The 26,295-nt window shown below is 40.0% G+C and overlaps 1 protein-coding gene and 1 long non-coding RNA gene across 4 annotated transcripts in view; one reads left to right on the top strand and one right to left on the bottom strand.

Annotated features, from left to right (window-relative positions):
- Window positions 1–25,414, bottom strand: TMX4 (thioredoxin related transmembrane protein 4). The gene is made up of 8 exons (XM_083828887.1): window positions 24,437–25,414; window positions 15,419–15,534; window positions 11,021–11,066; window positions 9,788–9,916; window positions 8,789–8,834; window positions 6,479–6,580; window positions 4,830–4,893; window positions 1–3,184 (listed from the first exon to the last, which is right to left on the bottom strand). The coding sequence occupies exons 1-8, from the start codon at window positions 24,955–24,957 to the stop codon at window positions 2,898–2,900; spliced, it is 1,311 nt and encodes a 436-aa protein (XP_083685013.1). The 5' UTR covers window positions 24,958–25,414; the 3' UTR covers window positions 1–2,897.
- Window positions 24,890–26,295, top strand: part of LOC310896525 — a 5,668-nt gene continuing 4,262 nt past the window's right edge. For all 3 annotated transcript variants that reach the window (XR_014581570.1, XR_014581571.1, XR_014581572.1), the window contains exons 1-2: window positions 24,890–25,026; window positions 25,793–25,916. This is a non-coding gene — a long non-coding RNA (uncharacterized lncRNA). The remainder of the gene's footprint in view (window positions 25,027–25,792; window positions 25,917–26,295) is intronic.

Genomic DNA, 26,295 nt, shown 5'->3' on the forward strand with positions numbered 1-26,295 from the left:
GCATTAACATTTCCTATTTTATTCATAAAAACACAGGAGCAATAACATACATGTTATGTTGAAAAGCCCTAGAAGCCCACTATTGCTCATTTCCAGATTCACGAGAGATCTATGAAGAGATGCACCACTGTCACTTGCTGCCTGCCAACTTAATCCCTGCACAGAGTGATCTTGTTAGGTCCGTGATGATGGAAAATACTAACTTTACGTTAAGTAATCCAAACTTAACAGTGACATGCAAGAACAGAAGGTCTGTAAGCAGAGACTCCAGAGAATCATGACACAGCAGCAATTTCAGATCTTTCTCTCACAGTATCTCAGAAACCCTATATCTACTAGGTCAGTCACATTTGTGTTTTGTGTTTTTAAATTCAAAGACACCTTAACAAAATACAACTCCTGGGAGAACACGTTCTTTGTCTAAACATTTAAGAAGCCTTAATACCTCATCTTGAGTACTGACAACATGTAACTTGACTTTTTAATACTTCATTTTCCCAGCAGCGTAAGACAAACTGTGAGGTATATGGATGTTGTGTATCTTTTAAAGTCAAGTCTCTTTAAACAGCTAGAGAAGAATTTAGATGACTGGATCCATGCTATTATGAAAATGAAATGAAATCAAAATTGAATATTGACACGTGCCCTCCTACACACTGTGAATATAACAAGGCCCTGTGCAGTTTAAAACATCCTCTTTGGTACCCAAGCAAAGTCATCAGCACCCTTAATCTACACCGGATATGGTCTCTCATATTTTTCAGAGTCTGGTAGCTTTGGATCCATGACTGAAGGGATATATCAATTCTTATCTGACAAATTCACGTAACACTGGTTCCTACTTGTCTCCTGAAATACACCTAAGTCTTGTTTTCCTTTTAGAATTTTATGAGCTCTTGCTGCACAGATAAATGAAAAAAGCAAATGTGTCCTGGAAACAACAAAACGGTACTCTGAACTTTTATGTGCATAGTTCTTCCCTCCACGCTAAGGTAGCCACAGAAGTTTTCTTAATTTTTGCAGATACATGCTTAGTTTGGAGGAAAAAAAAAATAGCCACGTACCTCAACTGATACTGAGTTCTGCTGTCTGTAAGCTTCTACAGTTTCTTAGTTACATTGAAGAACGCACAGATTACACAAGACAAACCAACTGTTCTCATTATAGTGCAATGTACATATATTAACATCTGTATGTCTCTGCATATGTGAAAGCATATTTATACATCTCCACTACAGTAGAATGAGATTCAACCTCAGCACTGAGAGCACTCCTTAAGAAAATTCATATTCAATACATGCAGTGTAATTTTGTGTAAAGAAAAAAATCCAAACTTCTGCTATATGGTTCCAAGACACAATATGTAACAGGACGCAGCGAGCAAAAGTTAAGCTTTCTTAGTAAATATGCTCTTTACGAGCATTAAAAAAGTCAAGACAAATTGGCCCTATTAATCTCAGTCTCAAAGGAAACTAGCATTTTGCACTTGCAACTTCTCTTCTAGTAAGAGAAATGATTTCATCTGATTATTCTAGAAGAACAAGATGAAATTCATGCACGTTAGCAAGGTTTATGCAATATAAAAAAAGTCAAGATTAAGACACCTTACGCACATGATCACACATCCAATCAGAAACATAACATACAAGGTCTTACTGTAGATATCCCTTACCTAAAAAAAACTAGTATTGAACAAGTCAACCAAAGGAGGGAAAGACCGGTGTCTTTAATGACTTAAGTCCTCTAATCACACTTAAAGCTGTCTACCTGCCAAGCCATTTTCACTATATACAGTTCCATAGATACATATTTATCTTGATATAATTAGCAAAAACCAAAAGCTTCTCCTTGCTGCTTGCTCCTGCTCCTCCCTTTCCCCAATGTGCTGATTCTAGTGACAGTAGAAAAGTGACAAAGGTGAAGCCTTAAATGCCTCCTCAATTAGTATTACTAAAGCAGCTTGAGTTCTGCCAAAACTATTCTGGGTTGGAACCAGCAGAACTGCACTGTACATCGTAAGCTTGTATTGGCAAGAAATATGCAACTTACTGGCTGCAGAATGAGTATTTCTTGCTACAATCTCTTAAAGAAAGGAGTCATGCTTTGGCAGTTTTCCCTGACCGAAATAATTGCCTTTAAACCTTTTTAAGTACTACACATTTTAAGCATCTAGTTGCCACTCTCTCTGGGCCTGAAGCTTTTGATTACTCAAAAATCCTTGGGTCAAAAAAAATAAAAATAATCTCAGCTGGCAAGCTTGAGCTACGCAGCATGCCTCTGAATTACCAAAGCCTGAAAAATTTGGGGCCATGCTAATCAGAGCACAAGGCGCACCGCATGATATACTTTCAAAACAAACATTAAGAAAGATATAAAGGTGCTTCAGTTAGAAGTGATAAAAATAAACCCATCCTACACCACATTTTTCAACAGAAGACTCGTAAGGTGCCTTCTTTCACTGCCATATCACTTATCTGGTGCTTCTGTGGCATTTGGAATAAATAAACATTCAAAAGAGTCAAAGCCCTGCCAAGCTACTTGAGAGTTAAAAGTCTTTGTCTTGGTCAGTACTTACAAAGGAGCACAAGCACAGATGACCACTTTATAGCCGGTGAACTGAGACTTGGTTCCACCTCTCTTTTCCCTTAAAAGTCTTTGAACACGTAATACACACACAATACACTTAATTTGATTGTCATGGCTAAAGTTATACAATAAACAGTATATATACTTATAAAACAAACTCAATGAGTAATTACTAGCTTAAAAAAGAAAAGCCTGCTAAAAGAGCAGAGGTTTTGCGTAAACACAAGTGACAAATCAAGTGTAAGCTTCAGCTTCAGACCCAGGGTCTGATACTTCTTTGGTCCAAGTGTACAAAATACACCACTGAACAACTATAGTCCATTGTCAGCTGCCCGACTTTTACGCTGTCTTACTGAGCTTTCAGTCTCTGAATCAGCTAAAGGCTGTTCACTCAAATCTTCTGTTTCTTCTTCACCCGATTCTTTTCCAAGCTCCAAATCCTCTTCTGAGTCACCAGCACTTGAATTTACTGCATCTTCTTCATCTGAGAGGTTTTTTGCCTCTGCAGTTTCTTCTGCATCATCTGCAGAAAGCTCAGCAGCCTCCTCTGGTTCTTCTAATGCTGCATTCTCCACATTCTCCTTTGTAATTGCTTCTTCTAAACAAAACAGTTTCAAATACTGATGTTAGATTGACTCTCCAAACAATGTCTTTAAAAGTTACACCACTGTTTATGTGAAATACATCATGAACTTTACAGTATATTACAATACTAAAATATTAATGAACTTTACTATTGAAAACTTTTGTTAGACATTATATTTCCTTTATTACTAAATTATTTCAAATATTTCTTCAGTAGAATTTTTCTTTCATCGTCAATTGTTCTTCCTGCTTATCAGGCTTTCATTTGGTTCCACAAAGTTACAAGATCGATGTTGCTTGGTTCCTTGAAGAGGTATCATTACCAAAGAAATCAGTGTGAAGGCAATAAGATACTGGTAAGCTGTCAGGTAACAGCTGCTGTTGAGTCAATTAGCTAACTGGACAGCATACTGCACCGGTATGCTTTTTCTATTGATAGGGATTTTAAAGAGAGTAATTTTGCGTATTTAAAAATTCAAGATTTGGCTACAGTCTTCCTGGTAAGTATCACAGATGTATCTTCATCTTGAACTGCAAACCAGCACACACAAATATACACAGTTACAAATGAAACGTTTAATTACTGTTCAGTTTTGACACCACTTAATAGAACAATCATGTCACAAGGTGTTCTGGAACTTAACACATATCTAGTGCTTACAGGAGACTTCACTTTGTGCGCAAGTTTTTGCCTCCCATTCCCTAGGGTACAGAATGCTGGCCTGAAACCCTCTCACTGAGGATCAGGAAGATGTATGTTTTCTTTTTATTTAAAGGATATGCAATGCCACACACCATATATTACTTCCTTGTGAGCTTAGTGACTAACTTTAGAATTTCAGAGGGAAATCTGGTTTTACATGCTACAGGGTGGAAAAAAAAGGCAACCTCTAATCACACAGGAGACTAAATAGTTCCCCCCAACCCATGTGATAAGAAACAGCCTTGTGTAACAGATGCGGACCTAGAAACACCGCTGTTCTAATCTTTCCCCATGAAGCTCATATAGGGACTCTCAAAGCCTCAACACTGCAACCAGGTCTGATCCGTGACTAGTGATAAAATACAGCCGAAGTCTGTTCAACTGGCAGCGATGTCAGATACAGAATTTGTATAGTTCTGGCTTTTATTATGCCAGTTTATTATTCCCTGCAGTCTCTAGATTTGATTCTCTCTACCTCCTTCTTTCCCTTTCTTTCCACAAATTATATGGAGAATTGTATAGGTTCAGAATTTTGCATCTCCGAAGGCAACATATAGAGTGCATAATAGGATGTGGAAATGTCCTGCCAAGGCAAATTCCTTTTAAGCAGCAAATCTAATGAAGATACAGCTGCATAAAATAAACAAAACGCAGTATATTTCTTCAAGGCTTCCTCCTTTTGAATGCATTTGGCCTCTTCACATTTGTGGAAGTATGAATAAAGTACTGAGGGCTTTTGTTGCTGTAGTAGTAGTATTTTTGTCTGCCTTGCTACCAGGCAGATGCTTTGACTGATTAAATAGAGCCTGATACAGGGTGACAATCCTTGTCACAGTGTGACCACAATGTATACCTGGTTTACTGGGTCAGACTTAAGTGCCTGACAGCATACTGCCCTCCCTCCCACAAACATACATTTAAAACTACAGCATCACGCTCGCTCAGGAGTTCTTACCAGATGTTTCAGTTCTGTATTTTGACTTTGATGGACAAAGGCAGTCTGAAATCAAGACCAGTATCTGGGTATAGGGGGGGAAAAAAGCATTTGTTAACAAACACGCATTTCATCCCAGCAGCCCCTGCACTATTATATTTGTACCCTGTGTATAAATGTAATTGGCAAGCTGATGATGAGAAGAAATATTGTGATTTGGGATACTTCATTATTCATCTTCGTCACTTTAGTACTGCACTGATTCTGGATTTATTTTCTCTACTTCAGAGAATTTCAAGATACTTTCACTTCAGTGCATCCTCACAAGCAGCAGCTCTTAAAAAGCAGAACTTTACAAAAAGATTAATATGCTATTATTTGAATACGTAAGTATTCACTAAGTGCCAAGTAATTTTAGATACTTAGACTTGAGCAAAGGCAATGTGTGTTTTTTTGATAATTTAATATACAGTATGTGCAAAGACCTACTCATCCTTTTTAAACATACAATAAAATTTTAGAAAATTGCATTATCTGGCTCATAGGAAAGAGCTGCCTGAAGGAGCTAAATTAAAAATACTGGAAAAAAGAAGTGCTATCTCTGTATATGAACCAACATACTCTGCTTTCCACTCCACATCTTCTGCCTCCTATTTCCCTAAATTTATTCACTATTGAAAATGCTTTGCATCTTCAGAAGAGATGCCCAGCACACAGCTGAGGATCTTTATTTAAAGCTTTAGAAAGCTTCTTGGTCAAGATTTTCTGTGTTTTAGGATGCTACTCAATTCTGACTCCCCAGTTCCCTGATACACGATCTGTACTTTCACCTTTTATGCTCTATTGTACTTTTTGGTTTTCTGTTTGTTAAAGCAGCCTCAGAGTGGAACACATACAATCAAAATGCAAGGGGAAAGTCTTAGTGTCTCACTGTCACATGTTAAGAATAGTGCAAAGGAAAGAAAAGAGATAAAGGATACAATGATAAAAACTACATTTCCATCACAGAAAAGCTTTTTAGTAAAGGCAGAAAGATTAAGTTTACAATTTCTCAACTTTTTCCAGTTTTTTTTTTCATGGTGGGCTGTTGGGGGGTGTTTTCGTGGTCTTTTTTTGTTAAGTGGAAGAAGGAGATTTTTTTTTTTTTAATTTAAATCAGCATTATCATTTACTTCTAGATATGTTACCTTGATTTGCATTTATTTGACAATAAAGTCTATCATCTCAAAAGATGCAACTGCTTTAATCGTACAAGAAAAAAGCATTTGTTCACATGTATTGATACTGCATACATTACCACAACATTAATGGCTTGAAATAGAGTATGTCAGTTAAAAACGCCAAATCTTCAAAGCTTTTCAGAAAAGATGTTCATCCTTTCATCTTAAGTAACAGTGCAACAGCAAACCTGCATTGCTAACTCCCACAAATACAGCTCCATTTCAGCTAATAAAAAAGTCACTCCAAAAAGTCTGTTTTTAGAAAGCTGGAGCCTTTAGACACCATTCTGATCACACACATGCAATCCTTAAGTATAATAACGAGCAATTAATAAGCAATTTAGAATCAGGTGCTGCAGTGTATCAGTGAAGTTTTTTGTTCCCCCCCTCCACTGAAGTTAATGCAAACCAAAAGTTCTAAATAACTAAGAAAGGAATACGCTCTCTTACCAAACCCTGGAACAGGCCAATCAACAAGGTAGCCAAGATGAAGATTGCATAAGACATCCAAACGTGAATTCCAAGAGTTCCAGTGAGGTAGCTATGAATTTGCTGGAAATGAGAAGATATTTATCAACTTCATGCCAAACACCACACAGCATTTATACTGCTGTCACTATTACATAAATCGACACCTAATTAAGACCTTTCATAACAGCATTTATACTAGAGTCTTCCCTCTCAAGTACCAGCCATCCTTTAAATGTCACACTAGGATTCTTCTGATAGCACGAAATCTTGTTTTGCTTTACTGAGTTTTCACATTAAAAGGCACCCCATGTAATCTTACTGCAGATAGATGTACGAGGAATGCTCAGAGCATACAAGAATGTATCACAACATCCTAGGTTTTTATATTCTGTAAGAAGGTGACAGCTGCTTAAAACAGATTAACGGGCTAGATGAATCTATGGCGTGAACCTGTACATCTATTTTTACAGCCTCTGCTGCAGGGAGGAGACCATATAGTAAGCATACCCAAGAATGACAGAACACCAGTACAGCAAATTTTACAATGGTAGTTTAGAACTTAAACATTGCAGAACCAAAAAAAAAAAAAAAAAAAAATCAATCACATCAGATTCAAAGCAGGTGTCATTTTATACCCACTTTACAAGCACACCACCAAGGAAAAAAACAGATCCTCAAAAGGGCTTTATCCCTGGGATAAGAATTGTATCTGGGAAGAAGAATGGTAGGTGCTTGAATTTGCACAAGCTAAAAACAAATACTTCAATTTGGGAACTCATTCATTAACTAAAATGCAGCCATTTATTTTTTACTCGAGCTCTTTAGTTCTTAAAAAGAGCCACACACTCTACACAGATACAAAGTAAGTGGTTTCTAACTGGAACACAACATCACAATTTCTTTGAAACTGAACTCCGTTATTTAAACCTACAGATCTATTGACTTGAACCAAGCATCACATCAAGTCAGATTGTCCAGTAGGAAGTAAATTATAACATCATGTCTCTTCAAAGAGTATTTCCATTAGAAAACAAACCGCAATCAACATTTACAGAAGCTTTAATATTGAAAATTCTAGGGTCTGTGTCCGCCCTCCCCCAGCCCCTTAACATCTGAACAGCATCCAACATTTCTTAAACTATATGCAAGGATAGTACAGGACAAAGAGTGAGGAAATGTAGAGTTGAAATATGTATTAGGGTGGATAGCAAATTAAATGCTCTGAGAAAAAACTCTCTAATCTTTCAGGAAGGAAACTAGACATGAAAAACATCATTGCACAGCAACCAAGGAAGAGAAAAGCCAGAAGGCTGTAAAAAAGTTAATACTATCCAATGAAAGAAAGAATCAAAGATGGCTTGCACGGGAAACCTAATAATGGAAAGTTGTATTTGATTCCGATATAGTTAGATGCTTACTGGAAGTGCTACAAACTCTGTTCAAACTCCCTACTACCTTTTGAAGTAGATATTAAAATACTCAGACTTGTTTTGCTACAGATAGTCTTTTGATCTTGGCTACACCTGATAATCTTAAGAAAGAAAGTGTTTCCCAACCAAAATTGCAAAAGTGTCTGAAAATTCTCAACATTTGCGTACTACAGGAAAAACTCTGATATCTCCCAAACAAATGTGTCTTGAAATGTTTTGTAAGTTCAAAGCACACTTCATTGTACACTAAGCATTTCTCCATTACTTCTGGTAATTATTGCACCGTCCAAATTTGTTTTTACGTCAATCTTATTGATAGTTTGAAATCCAGATGCAAGAATTCTTATTAAAGAATAAGGCCATTATTCTGTTCATCTGCACAATAGATTAGATGTAGACAAAAAGCAGAAGAGCATGATTTACAACTTCTAAAATGAATCTGGATATAATCTTTATGAATAGGATTAAGTGAGAGACTCTGGTAGATACTAAATGTATTCCTGAGGCACACAGCCACATATTCAGCAGCTGTCAAAAAACTACTTTATCAGTTTGGTATTGGCACACTTTGACAGAATAGTAACTATACCAAGATAGTAACACAAGTAAGTATTTTCAGTATTTATGATAATCTTCACAATCAAATTACATTTTTTGGCATGGAGGCTATTGTCTATCAGCACTGCAAAATTTCTAGTGCAAAGATACTACACATCCAATGTACAGTAAACGTATGGAAAATCGAAGTCTCATAAAATAGTAATGAAAACATTCAACTAGATGTTGACTTCTTAAACAGAATATTATTCTAAGCATGAAGAAAGAGGGGCATGGAATATGTTACCACATAGTTACTTACCCTGATCCACCCAGAGAGGTGAAATAGCCCTGCCATACCATGCATCCTAAAAAAACGCAAAGGGAAGAACATGTTCTAGGACAAGTAAGAGTTAAGATATAAAGTAAACTATCCAAAAACCAGAGAAAGATTCTGCTTATGGATTTTTGATACCATTTCAGCCCCTAGTAATCAACAGAAGGAAACTAATGCAAACAAATACGTTTTTCTCTATGTTACGTTCATTTAAGCTGGCTCAATGCAAAGCATTGAAACGGTAGCTTGACATAGCATTTGAGCATAATCACAAAATATCAGTTCCACAGTCTGTGCACCTTCTCCCCAGCTCACAGCAGCATACAGCCCCACAGCTCCTCTCCCTGTTACTAAATACTCTATACTTCCTCATTCTCAGATGAGAAATAAGGACAGACACCGGATCTTTCATATAAATTTATACACGATAGCTTTAGTCAAAATGAAATGCAACAGGGCATTCATATCTTTGCTTTGAAATAGCATAGAACACTTGCGTGCTGTAAAAGGTGAAGCAATCTCAACATTCTGGAGACAAGCATACTGTGAAAGCATTACCAGTCTCCTATTCCAAAGGAAGACAGAAGACTTCCTTTTAAAAAAATAAAAACCTTAAAGCTAAAGGCTGCTGCTGCAAGTGACCAGAAATCAACAAGTAATAATCTACATAAACATACATTTGAAAATATTTAGCAAGCAGTGGAACTGACACTTGTGTAATGTCAGGTGGCTCTATCTCCCTCCCCTTATATATTTTCAGAGATAATATCAACAAACCTCAGCAGGCATGGACAAAATCAAGTGCAGAAAATACACTGCTTTTAAAGGTGAGAAACTGCATAGCAGGCTGTCAATAAGGATTGCTTCTGCAAAGCCTACTTGTCTAGGGAACAACAGCTTTTTGTCTTTAAGCTGTCAGCAAAGCACCCTTAATGAATGATGAGCTATAAAACATGCTTGTTGTTAATAAAAACAAAGTATTACATTATAGAAGACGGGGACTTCCATCCTGCTACCGGCTCCACAGCTTTCCATTTTTTCTCTAAAACATAACCCTGAAGGTCTTCCAACGTGCGTGAGCCTCTGTATCTGCGAAATACTCCATTGTTTGCACTAAAAAGCATAAGTACGCATTAACTTAATGGTTAAACTGTACCGGAAAAATGCAACCCTCTGCTCTGCTGTTCCTCCCCTCCTCCTCAAAATAAAAAACCAAAGCGTACTATGTACACAGATTCAACTTGCTCAGGAAGCTGAGTACCCAAGGATTCTCAATGTTTTGAAACTAGCATCTGACGGATGGTCTCAGATTTTCAACAAAATGAGATTTTGCTGTTTATTAAAATTGTTATTATTCTTATATAAAAATTCATTCTGTAGTGAATATGAAGCACAGGATATTAATTACATTAATTTTTAGGCACATCTCAGAATTAAAAGTATGCATACATATATACGTATGACTCAATACCACGATTTAATAAAGAGTTCTCCATTTAAAGGATTTCATCCTTTATTGAAGGTGACACAGCAAATATCCTGTGTGATTTGTTTATAAACAGTATTAGTAACAAAAGAATTTAGTAAATCAACTTAATCTAAGGAAAGTCTTGAGATGAGGACTGTGTTAACATAACCAAAGCCATTAGCTTACCCTGAACTGAAACTGAAAGTCAATATTCCTTCATCGCCATCTATATTTCAGAGTTACGGTGTAAAACAGGCGAGAAGCAGGACTCAACAGCTACATACCAATATAAAGTCAACAGATTAAGAATTTATAGTAACAGAAGCAGTGCTACATGCTTAGTGAGAGGTTTCTGTAGTGTTTTACATAGGATTTGTGCGGTCTGTTATTAAAATGAGAAATTGAACTGACACTTCTACAAGGTCAAGTGTTTCTGCTCACAAATAGTCAGGTTTCTAGAAGCCAATACTGCAGACTTGCATCAGTTCTTACATATTATCAAATGTTGTTTGCAGACTGGAAAAGCATCACTTACCTAAGTACAAAACTGTTTGTAGGAAAACCTTCCCCCATAAGTTAAAAATACATGATATCCAATAAACACACTGAGCTCCTAAAGAACATTTTAAAAATTGACCAAGTGAGATAAAACAGTTGTACCTCACGTCTTCCATGTCACTGTACAAACAGGACATGGAAAAAAGAAAATGTACAGAAATAGACAATTGTTTTTAGTATTACACACTTACTGGTAAATTGTAGGAAGTGTTGTTACAAAGAATCGACCACTCAAGCCTAGAAAGAAAGGAAAGAAAAAAAATATCAAACTGTTACGTAAAACAGAAATTCCCCAGCATTTTGACTTACCTATAAACACCTACAAATCTTTATCTGTATACTAGAAATCAGACTGCATAGCTTTTACCACCATTTTGTAAACACAAGTTAACAGTTTGTCATCAGACATGCCATAAACTAACAGCTGTTAAATACCGTTGCCAAATTAAGTAAAATGTTTACCTTGTAAAAGGCTTACTACAGGATGATTTTTCTACAGGGAATTCACTCCTATTTGCACATAGCTGAAGATGCTGATGAGACTGGGAGTGCTCCCCTCCAAGAGGAAGATGAGCCACGCAAATGCACCCTTATTCCAGAACCCTGCATGCTTACGCCTGTGCGCAGCCTCATCCAGATCACCACTGCTCCATCTAGAAAGTTGGACCGCTAACAACATAGCAATGCAGGCTTTCAAACTCTGGCCCCCGGTTTTATTTCATCCTCTAGCTGATTTTAGATGATTTAGAGCTGCGCATGTAAGATTTCAGGTACTTAAAGTAATTAAATAATCTTATTTGCTTGTTTGGTTGTGCAGTGTACAAGGATTATTTGGAAGAAGCAATCCGCTCTGACATGCTGTAGGATGATACAATCTCTCTCATACATGACTGTAGCAAGACAATGTTTTGGTTGTTTCTAGGTTCTTATCCTTCCTTCCCAAAAAGCATTCCTATCTACAAAAGCAGAAGTGGTATGTTAACAGATTGATAATAAAGCTTGGGATGTCTCAACATTCTGTTCCATGAAATACTGCAAATCTCAGCTATGAGAGTAATTTTTTACTGCCACCCAGGAGGGTGGGCCATGTTAGCACTTTGAGCATCAGACATGAGAGATGGCAGAAAGGCTGAAGCAGGGCTTCACAAGGCTGACTGGAAGTGACACCCACACTGAAAGCAGGTGTCCCACTAACTGGCAAACACAATAATTGTTTTACAAGTACCACACTTGACAGTGACAACATAATGCAACTTGCAGGACAGAAATTCTCCAAATCATCAAAAAGCAGCTGTGGGGGAGAAAGTGTTTGAAGTTCTCTGGATTTCCTTCCACTCAGTACTGCTATAGAGCGATAAGCACAAGTGCTTCGAGCATCACTGCTGTGTTTGCTACACCGATGAAGATCTCCCAGTGTATGGCTTCATTGCAAAGCCATCTGTGAAACAGAAAGCTCTGAAATACCTCATAAGCAGAGTGTCTGTAAGACTCAGCTAACTACAGTTGTCAGGTGAAGGTATCACTCTATCCCTGCTCCCAAGACTGAGAAATGTCAGGGCTACTTGACACTACCACCTCCTGACAATTAGCAAAACCTATAAGTGAGAGGAATAACTGGCCTTAGTGCTTAGTAATTTTAATATTTAACTCATCCAGCTTAAAGACTGCAGAAACAAAAAATGTGCTAGTAATGTCATCTATTCTGAAAAAGAAATACTGGTGTCAGAGCTTACCAACCCCTAGGTATGTAGTCTAACTCCACTAGTAAAGGCAATTGCTGCTCATAGACAGCGCCAACGTAAGGAAGGCAAATCAGTTAACTTTTCCTTCTGTAAGGCTCTGAAAAATCTTTCAGGAAACTAAATCTTTATTCAGCTTTCTGCACCAGGAAGTTAGTCATGGAAAAGTATTACAGCAAGAGAATTTCTACCCACAGAGAAAAAGAGGACACAGACTGAATTAAGCCAGGTATTTTTAGGTTTCAGTACTAATGCTTATTCTAGAGTGAAACCCCCTACAGAACTAGCAAAAAACGCTTTCAGGTTTTGTTGATGTTTGTTTTGTTTTTGAACATATTTAGATCAAACACAACTTTCTTTAAAGTCCCCCAAAAAAGAAGGCATCTTCATTTTTCAGCTTTCTGTTTTTATTGCTATAGGGGACAGGATGGCAGGAAATCTTATAAAACAGTTCAAAGCCACACCAGCACAGGGAGACACTAAATAAACAAAAACACAAGTGTAACAGAAGAATTACTGAAGCAGAAAGAATAGCAGCACAAGAAAAGGTGGAGAGCTGTAAAGAATATTATAAGCTTATAAAGAGCAGAGTCATGGAAATACTGAAAAACTCTGAAATCCTATCAAGGACTAAGCAGGCAAATGAAATAGCCAGCTTAAATCCCTTTTACCAATAACCTATCCTAGAGCAAGTACCAATGGTCTTAGCATGAACAATGCAAGGCATAAAACAAAATCTGTTGCCAAGTGCACTGAAGTATCCCAAAATTTCAGATAGAGGTTTTGTGCTAATCTAAAACACCTTCTTAGGTCAGCAAAATCAGATGCAAGTCAGCTTCAAAAAGCTAAGAACATACAGCAAGTTTTGGTGCATGCTTAATACTAACTTGAACTGGGTAACAGTTTAACTTGAAACACAGCTAAGCATGTGTTTGCAAATCACATCCTGGCACATGCCCATCGTGTAGTTAACAGCCAACCAAGACCATGGGAAAAAAAGTTTTGTATTTGCCTTTCCACCCCAAAATACAGAGAATATAGAAGCCATCTAAAAATACTGCTGCTTTCAACAAGCAAATATTCAAAGCAGATTATGGAAGACCCAAGAAATCTTGTTTTAAATAGAGCTGTAAATGCTGTGATTGGGAACTTAAAAACTTAAAAATGCTGTGATTTGGGAACTGCAAATACCAGGAACTTTGTGAGCCAGAAGCACCTCCATTACTTACTCCTGAAATACTGCATGTTTCAGTAGAAAAGACAAGGAAAGAACAAGCACTTTCAGACTAATACATCAAGTGACCGAAGCATGCTGTAAATCCACTAAGGCTCTGATGGATTCATTCTTTGGGCATCTGTTATAATTAAGCACCATGAATGGCTGCTTCCCCCTGCAGTGTTTGGAAATGGCATTTTATGTGGCTCTGCACACATTCTTTTTCACCAAAAGAAATTTCAAGTACCTGATCCCTTCAGGTCCCAACACACCCATTCAAATTTTTTACCAAGTAGACTAATTCCATTCAGGATCCCAAATATTTTATTTTTACAGCCTCACTTTTGAAAGTGCATTTTTAAGTTACTCACATCCTAATGCCATAATCAAGACTGAAATCCTCTTATTTGAACACCAGGTAAGCAAAGAATCCCTATCTAATTGGGAGAAAATAACAAGATGGGATTATAATGGATCCCCAATTGAAGCCTTAACTCCACAGTAAGCCCTGCTTTGTTAAGGTGAAGAAGCAGAAGTTGGCTTTAAGTTTCACCTATGTAGAAACGTTAATGTTCAAACTCATAATTTCTTAATCTGTTATTGATGAGTATCTGCACTAGAGGAGAGCCCCACACCAACAGCTTTTTGACATCAGAGTTTTTGTATACCTGTAAGTCTTTAAACAAAACATTAACCAACATGATGGCTAGAACAGCTGGCATTTTCTTGTGAACTAAAATCTCTGATTTTAAGCAATTTAACTCATCCACCTAGTGTTAACTTCGTAAAACTAACTTGTTTGGCATGTTCTCAAATAAACAGAACACATTCTCACAGACTTTAAGACAAAAAAAAATCCTAAAGCTCTAGGAATCTTTTTGGTCTAGTAACAGCTATTGCTGTCAATCTTCTGATATTGCTGAAAAAATCTTTTATCCCCTCAAAGCCAAAACAAGCACGAAGCGTTCTTCAGAGATGGTAGAGATTTGGAAAAAAAAATAAACGTTGGTACTGTTTACAGAAACACGCATTCAAAACTTTGAAAGGAGTCACTAGAGCAGGAACAAAATGTTGTATTTATGCTTCTGTGGATAGATAGGATACCCAGTTTGTAAGTGTATTTGCATAGATGCATCAAATCAGAAAAAAACAATGAAGGTTGTACTTTAAAAGCACTACTACAATTTAACATGACAGTAAAACAGCACTGTAATGCAAAATAGTTTAAAACTTATTAAAGGAGGCTCACACTGTGGTAATGCTACCGCACCCTGAAATTCTCAGAAACTGGAGGCTACAGAACTGGATGCTTCTGCAGACAGTTCGGAGGGGAAAGAAGTAAGGTGGGCAACAGCTTCCAGTGAAGTAGATTAAAACAGAGAGCAAACCCCTTTTAATACAGCGTAAGGCCAGATCATTCCCTCACAATTTCTTCAAGTTAACCTTACAAACTCTTATGCATACAGATGTGAGCTATGTAGAAAAGCAAAATGTGGAAAGCACTGTTTTGGTATAGAAACGTCTGACTTGGCTGGCATTCCATGTACTCCAGTAAAATAAAGCACACTTCCAGATATTAAGTTGCACTTACATTGATTCATTTATTAAAAACACTGTCTATGTACTATATATACCTGGTTCTTGAGTGATATCCACCTTTCCCACAGTGATATCTAGATGTTCACTTTCTTTTGCAAAACTCTCCCATATCAATTCAATCTGTTGGCAAGCTGGACACCAAGGAGCATAGCTAGAGGGGTAAAACAGGTTAAATATTTTAGTTTTCTTATATGTGTACACATTCAAATTGATTTAACATATAGAGGAAAATATAAACAGATCAATTACAGAAAAGAATACAGTTTTTCTTAATCAAGCAGGTTTCGCATCGATTCCTGTGTTCCTCTTCATGTTATTAAAACAAAAGCAAATCTCCACAACCTTGAGAAATTCATATCAAAACCCTCACCACTCATGATTTATTCTATTTACATATAAAATAGATCCATTTTCATGGCAGCTATCTGAATTATTGAAGCCAGGCTGTACTAGTTCAACGTAACATTTCGTATTGATTTCCCACACCTCAGAACTTCTGGAAATTACATTGGCCTTAGCCCGCGACTCAATACATCAGAGCATGCCCTTTTCAATACGGCTCTTTGGAGATCTGAAGAAAGTACACCTTAAATTCCTACTGCTTGTACTGACTGTCTTTCTCAAGTTTTGCTTTATCTTAGGATTAATTTCAGCAAAATAAGAGAGCATGTTTTAAAAGCTGAGTTCTCTACAATACCAACTGCATTATTCAAGCCCAGTTTACCACTGTTATTGATAGTATCAACGGGGAGACAGAACAGCTAATTTGAAAGGATAGCATCAGAAAATGTTTAAACTCTGATAGGACCCCATTTCTGCCCTAACACGTCAGCCTTCTGCAGCTTGCAGCGGTTGCTCATACACGCAATTAAGATAACACAAGTAGTGAGGCATAGCACGTAAGTGAGCCATGGCAATCACTCCCCCCCAGCCATACCTTTTACAGATGAACGTTAAGAGACCTTTAGGAGATGTCCCCTAATTTATTGGGGTTTGAAATGTATAAGCAGGCTTCTGCTATTTTAAAAGGCAAGGAAGCAAATGTAGGGGGTTTAGAGTCACCCTACTTGTCACAGCACTCAAAACGTGCTACCGTGTTCCTCTTCCATTCCTTACAGAAAGAAGAAATTTCCTCATGGGCAGAGCCCCAAATCCTTCCCAGCCCACACGCCCACTGTGACTGAGAAGCTCTGCAAGTGGCTGCCTCATGCCGTGGGTCTGCCTGCCGATGCTGCTACCTGACCTAGAGGCACTTCTCCCTGCCCAGTGGCCTTCTGAGCAGGAACACTTGCTTCCTCAGCACCTGGGGACAGATCTCTCCAGCCACCCACTGATGTTTCAGGTCAATAAGGCTGAACCTGAACAGGTAACTTTTCACAGAAGAGGTAGAATCGAGTTTACTGAGTGCTTTGTAAATTTTTTATAGGGGGTTTGAAAACTAAGTATTTCAAAAAAGGAAGTCTTGCACTTTGGATGTTAAAAAAAATTACAAGTTAAAAATACGCATTGTATTTTACTGTAATAGAAATTTATGATTTTAAGTATTAAAGCTAGTATTGTGGATTTTTGAAGTAACATCATTTGTTATGAGCACACCTGAAAAAAGTACATAAATCTGATCTTGCCAAGAAACAGCCTGTCACTATCACTTAAAAAGATGCTGGAAACAAATCTCACATGCAGAGCTGCTGGCCTGTAGAGTGCTCTTAATAACAGATTGACAGATACTGCGCTTCAAAAACAGACTACAGCTTATTACAATAGTTTGACTGATAAGTAAAAAACCATGTCAGATAACGCTACTGATGTTGCTCTAAAATTAAAGACAGAAGTTGGAACGCTTTCTAAATCCAGCTTCTCTAGATGTGTCAAATTCATACCACAACGCTTCCAAGATTAATTTAACCTTTAGCATGCTTCAGGTACTGTCTGATCTTGAAATGGAAATTTGGCCATATTAACATTCGCGCTTACATTTGACATTCATGAGAGTTTCTTCTATCTGAAATTAAGTGGAATATTCAATGTGCATAGTTGAGATAATATTCAAATGATTAGAAACCTTTTCTTTATCTCAAAGCAGCACTAAAATCCACCCTTACCACTGTTTGGAAGGGAGAACAATGAATTTCACAAAAGGCCTTGCTTATTTGGCTTCCTTTCAGTATCAGTACCAGACATGGGACAGAACTAAGTCACATACAGTGCTACAAGATCCAGGCACTCATGCTGAACATTGGCACGTCATCTGCCTGAAAATATTGGCTTTGCATTCCTGAAATTACAAATTCAATTTCTGCTAGCCAGGAAACACCCTGCCCCTACACAACTTGCAGTGAACATCAGATTTTTGCAGGGTCCTTACTGCTGCTTACTTCAAAATCCTCACTTCTCTGAAGCTTTAACATCCACATTGGTTACTCAGTACTTCAAGCACTATGAGGAATGCCTTCTGGAAATAACAAAAATATTCTGCTGCCAAAGCTCTACTCTGTCTGTCAATCTGAAAATACCTCCCCTTACCCTTTTTGTGAGATAGGGAGGAGTAAAATGCTTCACATTTAGGTCACCTTTATCTAAAGTTTCAAAACCCTTTGCACCCTGAAGAACTGAAGCTTAGGATGACAATTACGTTGATTTGAATGTAGGTTTCTATTGAATCCTTTAGGTCCATGGCTGCTTAGTACTTCTACAAGTCATGGTACAACCACTGTTCTTCTTCTCCTTCCCAAGAAGGACCCTAACAAACAAAAAAACCCACAAAGTGTCTGTAGGAGCAGGTAAGCAGATCCACATGTGTATTCACTAGTCCTTGTCACTATCCATCGAGCTTTATGACTCAAGATCATGTCACTTACAAAAGCAGATGCAACCGAATCTCTTCGGTTATACTCCACCATCAACCAGCCAGGAAGTGATGAGCACTGCAGCAGCAGCACCAGGTTTAGGGCTGTTGCTCTCCCAGCTCCCTTTGCACAAGGGGATGTGTTTACCTGTTTAGGTGTTGCTCACACTGTGCTCTGTGGCCCTCCAGGTGCTCCAAAAAAGCAGCACGCAGGTATTTCCAAGTTAAACGAAAGCCTACTGGAATTTAAAGCAAGACCTGGACACTTGGTTGAGGAAAAAGTTTTCAGTAGCCTGTTACATATTTAACAGCAATTTACTGATCTCCACCATTTACAAAAACCTGACTGAAAACATCACGTACCTGTAAATTACACATAGCCAAGCTCCTCGCTGCAGTATGTATCAGACACCTGCCAACATACACCTCACCCATGGCCCTACCAGGCCTCTTACACAGCACAAAGCTTCACAGTTGAAATAACCTCATCCACTGCATCCCCTCCGTAACTGAGGCAAACGTCTATTTGCTGGTCAGGTCCACTGCAAGAACACCAGATTTAAGTGGATTACAGTCACAGTCTCAGAGAAGCTGGGTGTCTTCTCTTCCCCACTTCAATCCATTACAAGACCTGAAGCTCTTTCAGAGGGCATAAAAAAAGATAATCCAGAAGCCAAGTTTTAAGATTTCAAAGTCATTAAAAGCCAAGTCTGCATCTGTCTCAGATGTAAAGCTGGATCAGCTCATGCTTGCAGTGATTTGCGCATTACACAGGCACAAGAGAGCAAGCCTTGGCTTTCAAACACAGCAGCTGCACAGATGGCTGGGGTAAAACCAGTCCGAGCAAACACCATTCACTGCTGTCGCTGGAGGGAACAGGTAAAGAGGGAACAACTGCACTTACTGCACTGACCCACAGCTTCGCAGGCCGCACTGCTAATCGTTTCTCCTCTTCCAAGCAGGTGGCTAGGGAATTGACAGATTCACTCATTTTCGGATGAATGTAACTGACTCCTTTATCTGCCCTTCCAGTGCTATCATCAGCGGCTATCAGTATTGAACAGATGCAACCCCGAATCCTGTTCTGCATTTTGCTGCAATGGCAACTTCAGGAAGTTGCAAGAATCTAAGAACAAAGGCCAAGCAGCTTATGGCAGCAGGCACAAGAGGATTTACTGAGGAGAAAACAGCAAAACAGCCAAGACAAAAATGTCCTGCTTAGTCTTATTTTTTCTCCATTCAAGACACACATCTCATCTGTTCCTTCTGTGAAAGGTACTGTTGAAAATAAACCAAGCTCTTAGCTTAATTTCAGATTGGAAGTGCTATTAAAATTAGAGGTGCAACTCTTGAGACAGCTCCTAGTAGAACAGTCATAGCAGTAACAGTAAAATGGACATTTCTTTTATTCCATCAAGTTTTGTCTTACTGCTACAAGTTTTGTAAATGTAAGAGACTTGCCTAACAGAAGCCAGACTTTTTCCCTTTTGAGTTACACACAGAAACCTCCCAAAGGTTTAATGAGTGCAGGACCACAACTCGGTCAGACTAGTTTCTCCTCCTTCACAGCTTCGATTCCTCTCCTTCCCTGTATTCTCTGCCCTCGCCCTCCTCCATTCCTTTTAACAGCTTCCCAGCTCTGCTCCTCCACAGCCTGTCCTTAGCCTCTGTAAACCACAGCACCATTTCCATGGTAAAAACCCCAAACCTACACACCCTCAGGATGCGCACATTAGCATTTTGTGCCGAGACAGAGAAACCTCTAACAGCATAGCCAGATGTTAGCCCCCACGATCTACCCACCCATGCCTACAACACAACAGTGCAGACTCTGGAAGCTGATAAGAAGTTGCCTCCAGCATGCCAAAACCCTCCAAAGCAGACAGTGAACATCTCCCAACCCCCAAACAGTTAACAACTCCACAACTGTTAAGCTTTTACAAATTGCTAAAGGCCTATCACAAACATCACAGAACAAAGAAGTGAAGTTTTCCCTTGGGTTGTCCTGCCGGGCTTCACATAAATGGCTTAAAAAATAAGTAAATCACTAACTGTTTGGTTCCTCTCAGATGCTGTCATGCACACATCTCAAACTCTTTATAGAAAGTGACTTCTGTGGGCCAACAGCATTTTTGCAGTATATTGCCCTGCTAGGCCTGAGCTTTAGTAAGAGTTCACAGAAACTCAGCAGATGATTTCAGAGCCACAGCCACAGGATTTGGACCCTGTGGCAAAGCCCAAACCAGGCACCACTGGCAGCCCGCTGAGCTCCCATTCTGCTGGGTGCACTGGAGTAACCTGGCACGCAGATCTCTTCTGGTAACACCTGCACAAGGGGAAATGTAACTGCTTACTTTGTGCTGTGATGCACTGCGAGCCAATTAAACTGTATCCTCTAGGATAACAGCTGGAGTGCGATCCTGCCCTCATGCCACAGCTCAGTACCGAAGTGCATTTGAACATTTCAAGACCACGATGGCAAGCAAAGCCAGTTATACTGTAATTATTCAGCTTTCTACTCTCAAAACCAAGGAAATGATAAAAGTGCCATCTGCAATTCAACTAACACTCCATTCACAGGCTTTTTTTTTTTTTTTTGAAAAAGATGGAGCATTCCTTTTTAAAACAGAAAGCCAGTCAATCGCTGAAAAGTGATGTGAACTCTTGCCATACTTCAGCAGATTAAGTTCCATCACTCCATACAGGTTTGTCTCTGCAACAGTAGTAAAGCATCTGCTACCACAGATATTTCAGTTTCACATTTTATCAGTTTCTGCTCAGCCAATGACCAGCACAGGAACCAGCCGATGCTCAGTTACTGAGTAGAATAATTTGGTCACTTTCTCTGACCTCAGGAGGTCTGCAGAAGCTTCGCAATCAAACTGCAGCTCCAGTAACTTGATTTGCATTCCCTGCAGACTTTTTTTTTTTTTAAACGAATAGGACAAAGAAAAGCCTAGATACTAATAAATCAAGAGGCAGTGTGAGACTGTACACTCCCAAGTGACATAAAATTCCCCAATCTTACTGAGTCCTGAATCTCAGTTACGCTAACTGTTAAATAATTCACTGAATTCTTCCTAAGTTTATTTATGCAGCCTTTCTGGCCAACTATTTAAAAGCATTAATCCATGTAAGCAGTGACACATTCAGCTAGATTTTGAGCACACTCCTTCGGAAGCGGTGCAGCTAACAGGAGCTGCCAGGCACTGAACCCTTGTGATGATCTCGCCCGCAAGGCAGCACGGCAATGTTTTAACTACAATTTATAGGAAAATAAATTATGGGCCTATGCTGTATGCTATAAGCTAGTCTTGAAAGCATGATTCTTGTTATGATTATTACTGTTCTCCCAATTTTAACCTTGGCTGGAATTAAAATAGAAAGTTAACCCATCCATTTTTTGGAGCACATAGCGCTAGTACTTCCTGAAACTAAAGGGAACCAAAACGTTTCACAGCCCGGGTGGGAACCAAAGCAGAGATTTTCCCAACGGGCAAACACCTGAAGTACTGCAGGACCAGCAGGAGTTAGTTTAGTCTGTAAACAGAGGCATGAAGACTATAAACACTTACTTACTTCAAAAAGAAGAGGAAGTTAAATGGAGATCAATCAAGCTTGGAACAAGCTATGTTTAAAAATGCAAAATGCACTTTTAACGAAAAACACAAGGAATTAGTTTTCTATATTCCCAATAGACATGATATTAAAAATACAGAAGAAAACTATTCATGCTAACAAAGCATTGCTTTGTAGATACAGAGTAGAAATAATTTAACAAGGGAACTTGTTATAACAGTTTGCTCCATCACCATACTTTAAGTACTTCAGCAAGGATTTGCATGCTGTGATAGTAACAGCAAGCAAAAAGCATTGCAATGTCTTTGAGACACAAAGTTATCCAGAACATTATCAATGAAATGCAGCATTGCTTCCAGTGCCTGCAGTTTTGCCAGCTACGAATACCTGAATATTTACAAGAAGTCAGCCAAGTACATGCACTTCAGCTAGGAGGGATGAAGGAAGAAAAATCCTATTACCCCTACAAATCCTGCACACAAATTATTTCTGACTTAAGTCTCTCCATTTGCACACTCGAGAACAAATAATAAGGTGGCAGCATATGGTAATTGGCCTCCACTATTTTCACAAATCGAAAAAATGAAGTTAAGCAGGAGTAGTACCTGCTTGCACCATGACAAAAGGCTTCAAAACAGTATTTTAGAACAAGTGACCATTTTTTTTTCCAAAGAGATGCTGCAACAACTTTCGCAGCATTTTGCATTAAAAAAATAAAAAGAAATACTGCTCAGAGAGAAGTCTTATAAACAGCAGATTCTCCGATCAAATGAAGTTTTGATGAACGATGCTGCTGCCTTGCCAACAGACCCACCATGCAGCATGGGAGGAACCTCTGAACTCAAGTGCCAGATTCCTGTCCACACCACCAGCTCTAAACCAGATGAAAATCAGTAGAAGCCAAAATCTGTTAATATGAGAACTGTAAGAGTCACAAGAAACTAATTCAGGACCTTAAATTAGTGTTTAGACAACTGGGAATCTCAGACTTAATTCAGAATCAGCAGCATCCTCAGGAGAGAAAAAGGTTCCTTCTCACAAGTAGGATGTATTAGAAGTGCACCACAGAATGCAGCATGGAGAGCCAAGTTTCTTTGCCACTTGAAACACAGTATACAAAATAGAAAAAAAAATTAGGCAACAGAGCACGATGTACCAAATTCAGCTACCCTAAAGCTAACTTTTGCACCCTTACTATTCTCAGCTACCTGTCATTCCAAGCTACCTGTCACTCCAGAGTTTCAAGCAGAGTAAAGACACACAAAGCAATGTGGCTGCTCACTACCCCAACCACTTCTGATTTCAGTCAGTTCCTCTCTTCTTCCTTCCCCAGGGTCATGCACCATTAGTTACTCACATACTTTCTCTTAGAAATAAAAGAAAGCATTGGGTCACCTGAAGTGAACCCTTTCCTCCCCAGTATTCACTGGGCTGTAAGTCAATAGGTAACTTAATACAAACGTTTCCATATAGGACTCAGATGTCAGAAGTGGGGAAAAAAATCAACGTAGAAAATTTGAAAAAGAATTATTTTCACTCCAAAATTGTCTCTTCCCTCATCTTTTAGAAGAAGATAAATGGAGGTGAAAAAAAAGGCTCAAAACCAAACCCAAGTCCCTAGCCACAGCAGTGGGCATCCCTGGGCCTCCAGTCAGGTGTCTCAGGGCTGCCTCCACCTAACCCTGATGACACTCCATCAGGATCCAGAGCACCAAAGCCCATGGGGAAGTCGTAATCCCTCCCCTAAATGACTCAAACTAACTCAAATTCAACACTAAAGCAGAACAAAACTTAAAGCAGCCGTGGAAATATTTATGAGGAAGCATGAGTTCAGGTGTTGACAAGCCATCTCCTTCGTGAGGCTACTTAGTCTGTTTGAAACTGTTAACGCACATCCACAGAGAAGTAGCACACATGCCTCAATAAAATCCTATTTCACATTTACAGGTGCCATGCGAGTATCCAAACTACTTTTTAACTGGTATATTAGAAAACCTCGAGTTCCTTTTCTCCTGTCTAAATACAACCAGATGAGCTTGTCCCCAAGCACAAGACATCTCGTGCATTTCAACAACAGCTCTGTGCCAGTGGCGAAGCTGTGGCCCCACAGAAGTTTGTTAGCAGCACTGAAAGCCCTTGGGCACGATGGGGAAACCTGCCCAGCTGTCAAGAGGAGACAGCAGGAGCAGCACTGAGGAGCTGAGGAAGCCTGATGCACATCCTCTGACAGCAGGAACCCTGCAGCAATGCTGCTGGGGGTGGTGTTGGGATTTTAGGGAACACTTCCCACTCCTGCTAAGCATTACTTACCAAATTCAGCTCGCACAAGCCCCCACAAAAGTCCCAAACATATAAGCAGCGTAAGGTGCATTGCCTAACACTGTTCCCCAGCAAGTTTCTCTCGACCACGGCCTCTGAAGCGCAACCAGTGCAGTCCCAGGTTACCAGATCTTGGCCACTTTATCCCCCTCGGGCTCTCCCAGCCTGCACAAGAGGTGACCGGGAGGAAGCCCCCTCCTCCTGCAGAGCGGGCCGGGGCAGGGGGTGCCCCGTGAGGAGGCTCTGACCCCGACCCCATCCCCGACCCCAGCCCCTCGGGGGAGCCCCTCAGCCCCCGGCCGTTACTCACAACTCCACCATCCACTGGCCCTGCAACACCAGGCTCCAGTTAGAGCTGCCCAGCACCTGCACGCGGCTCCGCGGCTCGCCGGGGCTGCCCGCGGAGGACGAGGAGAAAGAGGAGGAGGAGGAAGAGGAGGAGAGGGCAGCGGCAGGGCTGAGCGCTGCCGCCTGCAGCAGGGCGGCCGCCACGCACAACCACCGCCCGGCACCACCGCCCGCCGCCATTTTCCCCCCGCCCGGGCCCAGGAAGCGAGGGCGGGCGCCAACGGCCGCGGCGGGGCGGGGCGGGGCGGGGCGGCGAGGAGCGGCCCCCGGCTGCCGGCCGTTGGCGGCCGCCTGAGGGGAGGTGGCGGCGGCAATGGCTGCCGCAGCCATCCCGGGATGGCAGCGTCGGGGTTTCACGGGGCTCGGCCGGCTTTTGGAGGCTTTCTCGTATCGGGGTGACCATCCCCGTCTTTGGAGTGCCAAGTGAAAGGGCGAGCTTGGCGTGCTGTTGGCCACCAGCGCTGTATCTTCAAGTCTAGTCATCCGACCCCACTACATTCTGTCAGGAAACCAGTCAGCCGACTCCAGCACATAGCCCCTAGCCCAACCCAGGTACTGGACTTCACGTTTCTTTGCTGGTTTCAGTCAGATTCCTCTCAGCACCATGCCTTTTAGGGTGCCCTGGTCTCTGAACGGCAGCCCTGCCCCTGAGCGTAGTGCCTGCACCCTCAGTTAATGGGGATTAGGACAGCCAACCTCCATAACCTGGTAAATCGACCTGAATAAAGCAGAGAAGACTGCTGTAAAGGTCTGATCTGCTTTCCTGCCACATACAGGTTGTAGTCTTCAGCCAAGATTTCAGAAAATTCTGTGTGATGAATTCTCTAAAAGTTACTCCAAAGGTTAGTAAGCCCTGTTGTGAAAACATTTACACAGCTTTTTTTATTTTTTTCCCTGCTTGAGGAAATTTTAAGACTTAACCACCATTTTATCACACTACCAGTTTGTCTAACGAGGCTCTTTTACATTGCTCCAATTTTTTCTCCATAGGAATTTGGGTTTTGATCAAACCATTCCTTAAAGCCCGGCCTTTATTAGGCTTTTATAGGTCTGGCCTTTATTGACACTCAAGTGGACTCAGCATTAGCATCTGGGGACAGAAGCAAAAGACAGCTCATAATCAGGAGGAATTTAGAAGCAGCTGAGGGCTTTCAAGGTTCCTCCAACACTGAGCGAGCAGGGAGACAGGCCTGCCCATAGCACTACTCACACTATGCAGAAATGAAACATCAATAGCAATTTTCCTCAGTTGCTACTGTACAAGGGTAGGTCACATCTCCCAATGATTCAGCGATGACTTATATTCTTTCTTCACTAGGTATTCAAAAACTACCTGCTGCTACCAAAGAAGATTTTTCATTGATAGCTTCCCAGCATTGAGAGCCCTGTCTTTGTGAGCTGTAAGCTTCCTGCTACCACAATTAATGCCAGCTGAGAATTAAGTAAGTAAGAGCCTCAGGGAACACATACCTTCTATCTTCCATGCAGTACACAGAGACTGAACTCAATATTATTTTTTTTTCTAATCCTTTAGCTATTTATGTGGTTTGTAAAAAACAAACAAACAAAAAAAACCCCTCTAATTTATCAGTGCCCTTCCTTCTTGAGTGAATAGTTTTGATGTTGAATGTGATATTTTAGAAATATTTAGACCTAAGAGTATTTAGACATGAAATAATGTAGGAAAGAGAAAGAAATACAGCAGTAGAAATTATTTGAGAAGACATACTTAGCTGAAGTTCCCTTGTGATGAGATAGTACAGGAAGGACTTTTCCTTGCTGCTCAGTAAGAACTGGGGAAGCCTGAGGGAAATACACTGG

Source organism: Anser anser (genome assembly GCF_964211835.1).
Source record: "Anser anser genome assembly, chromosome: 3".
NCBI classification, from domain to species: Eukaryota; Metazoa; Chordata; class Aves; order Anseriformes; family Anatidae; genus Anser; species Anser anser.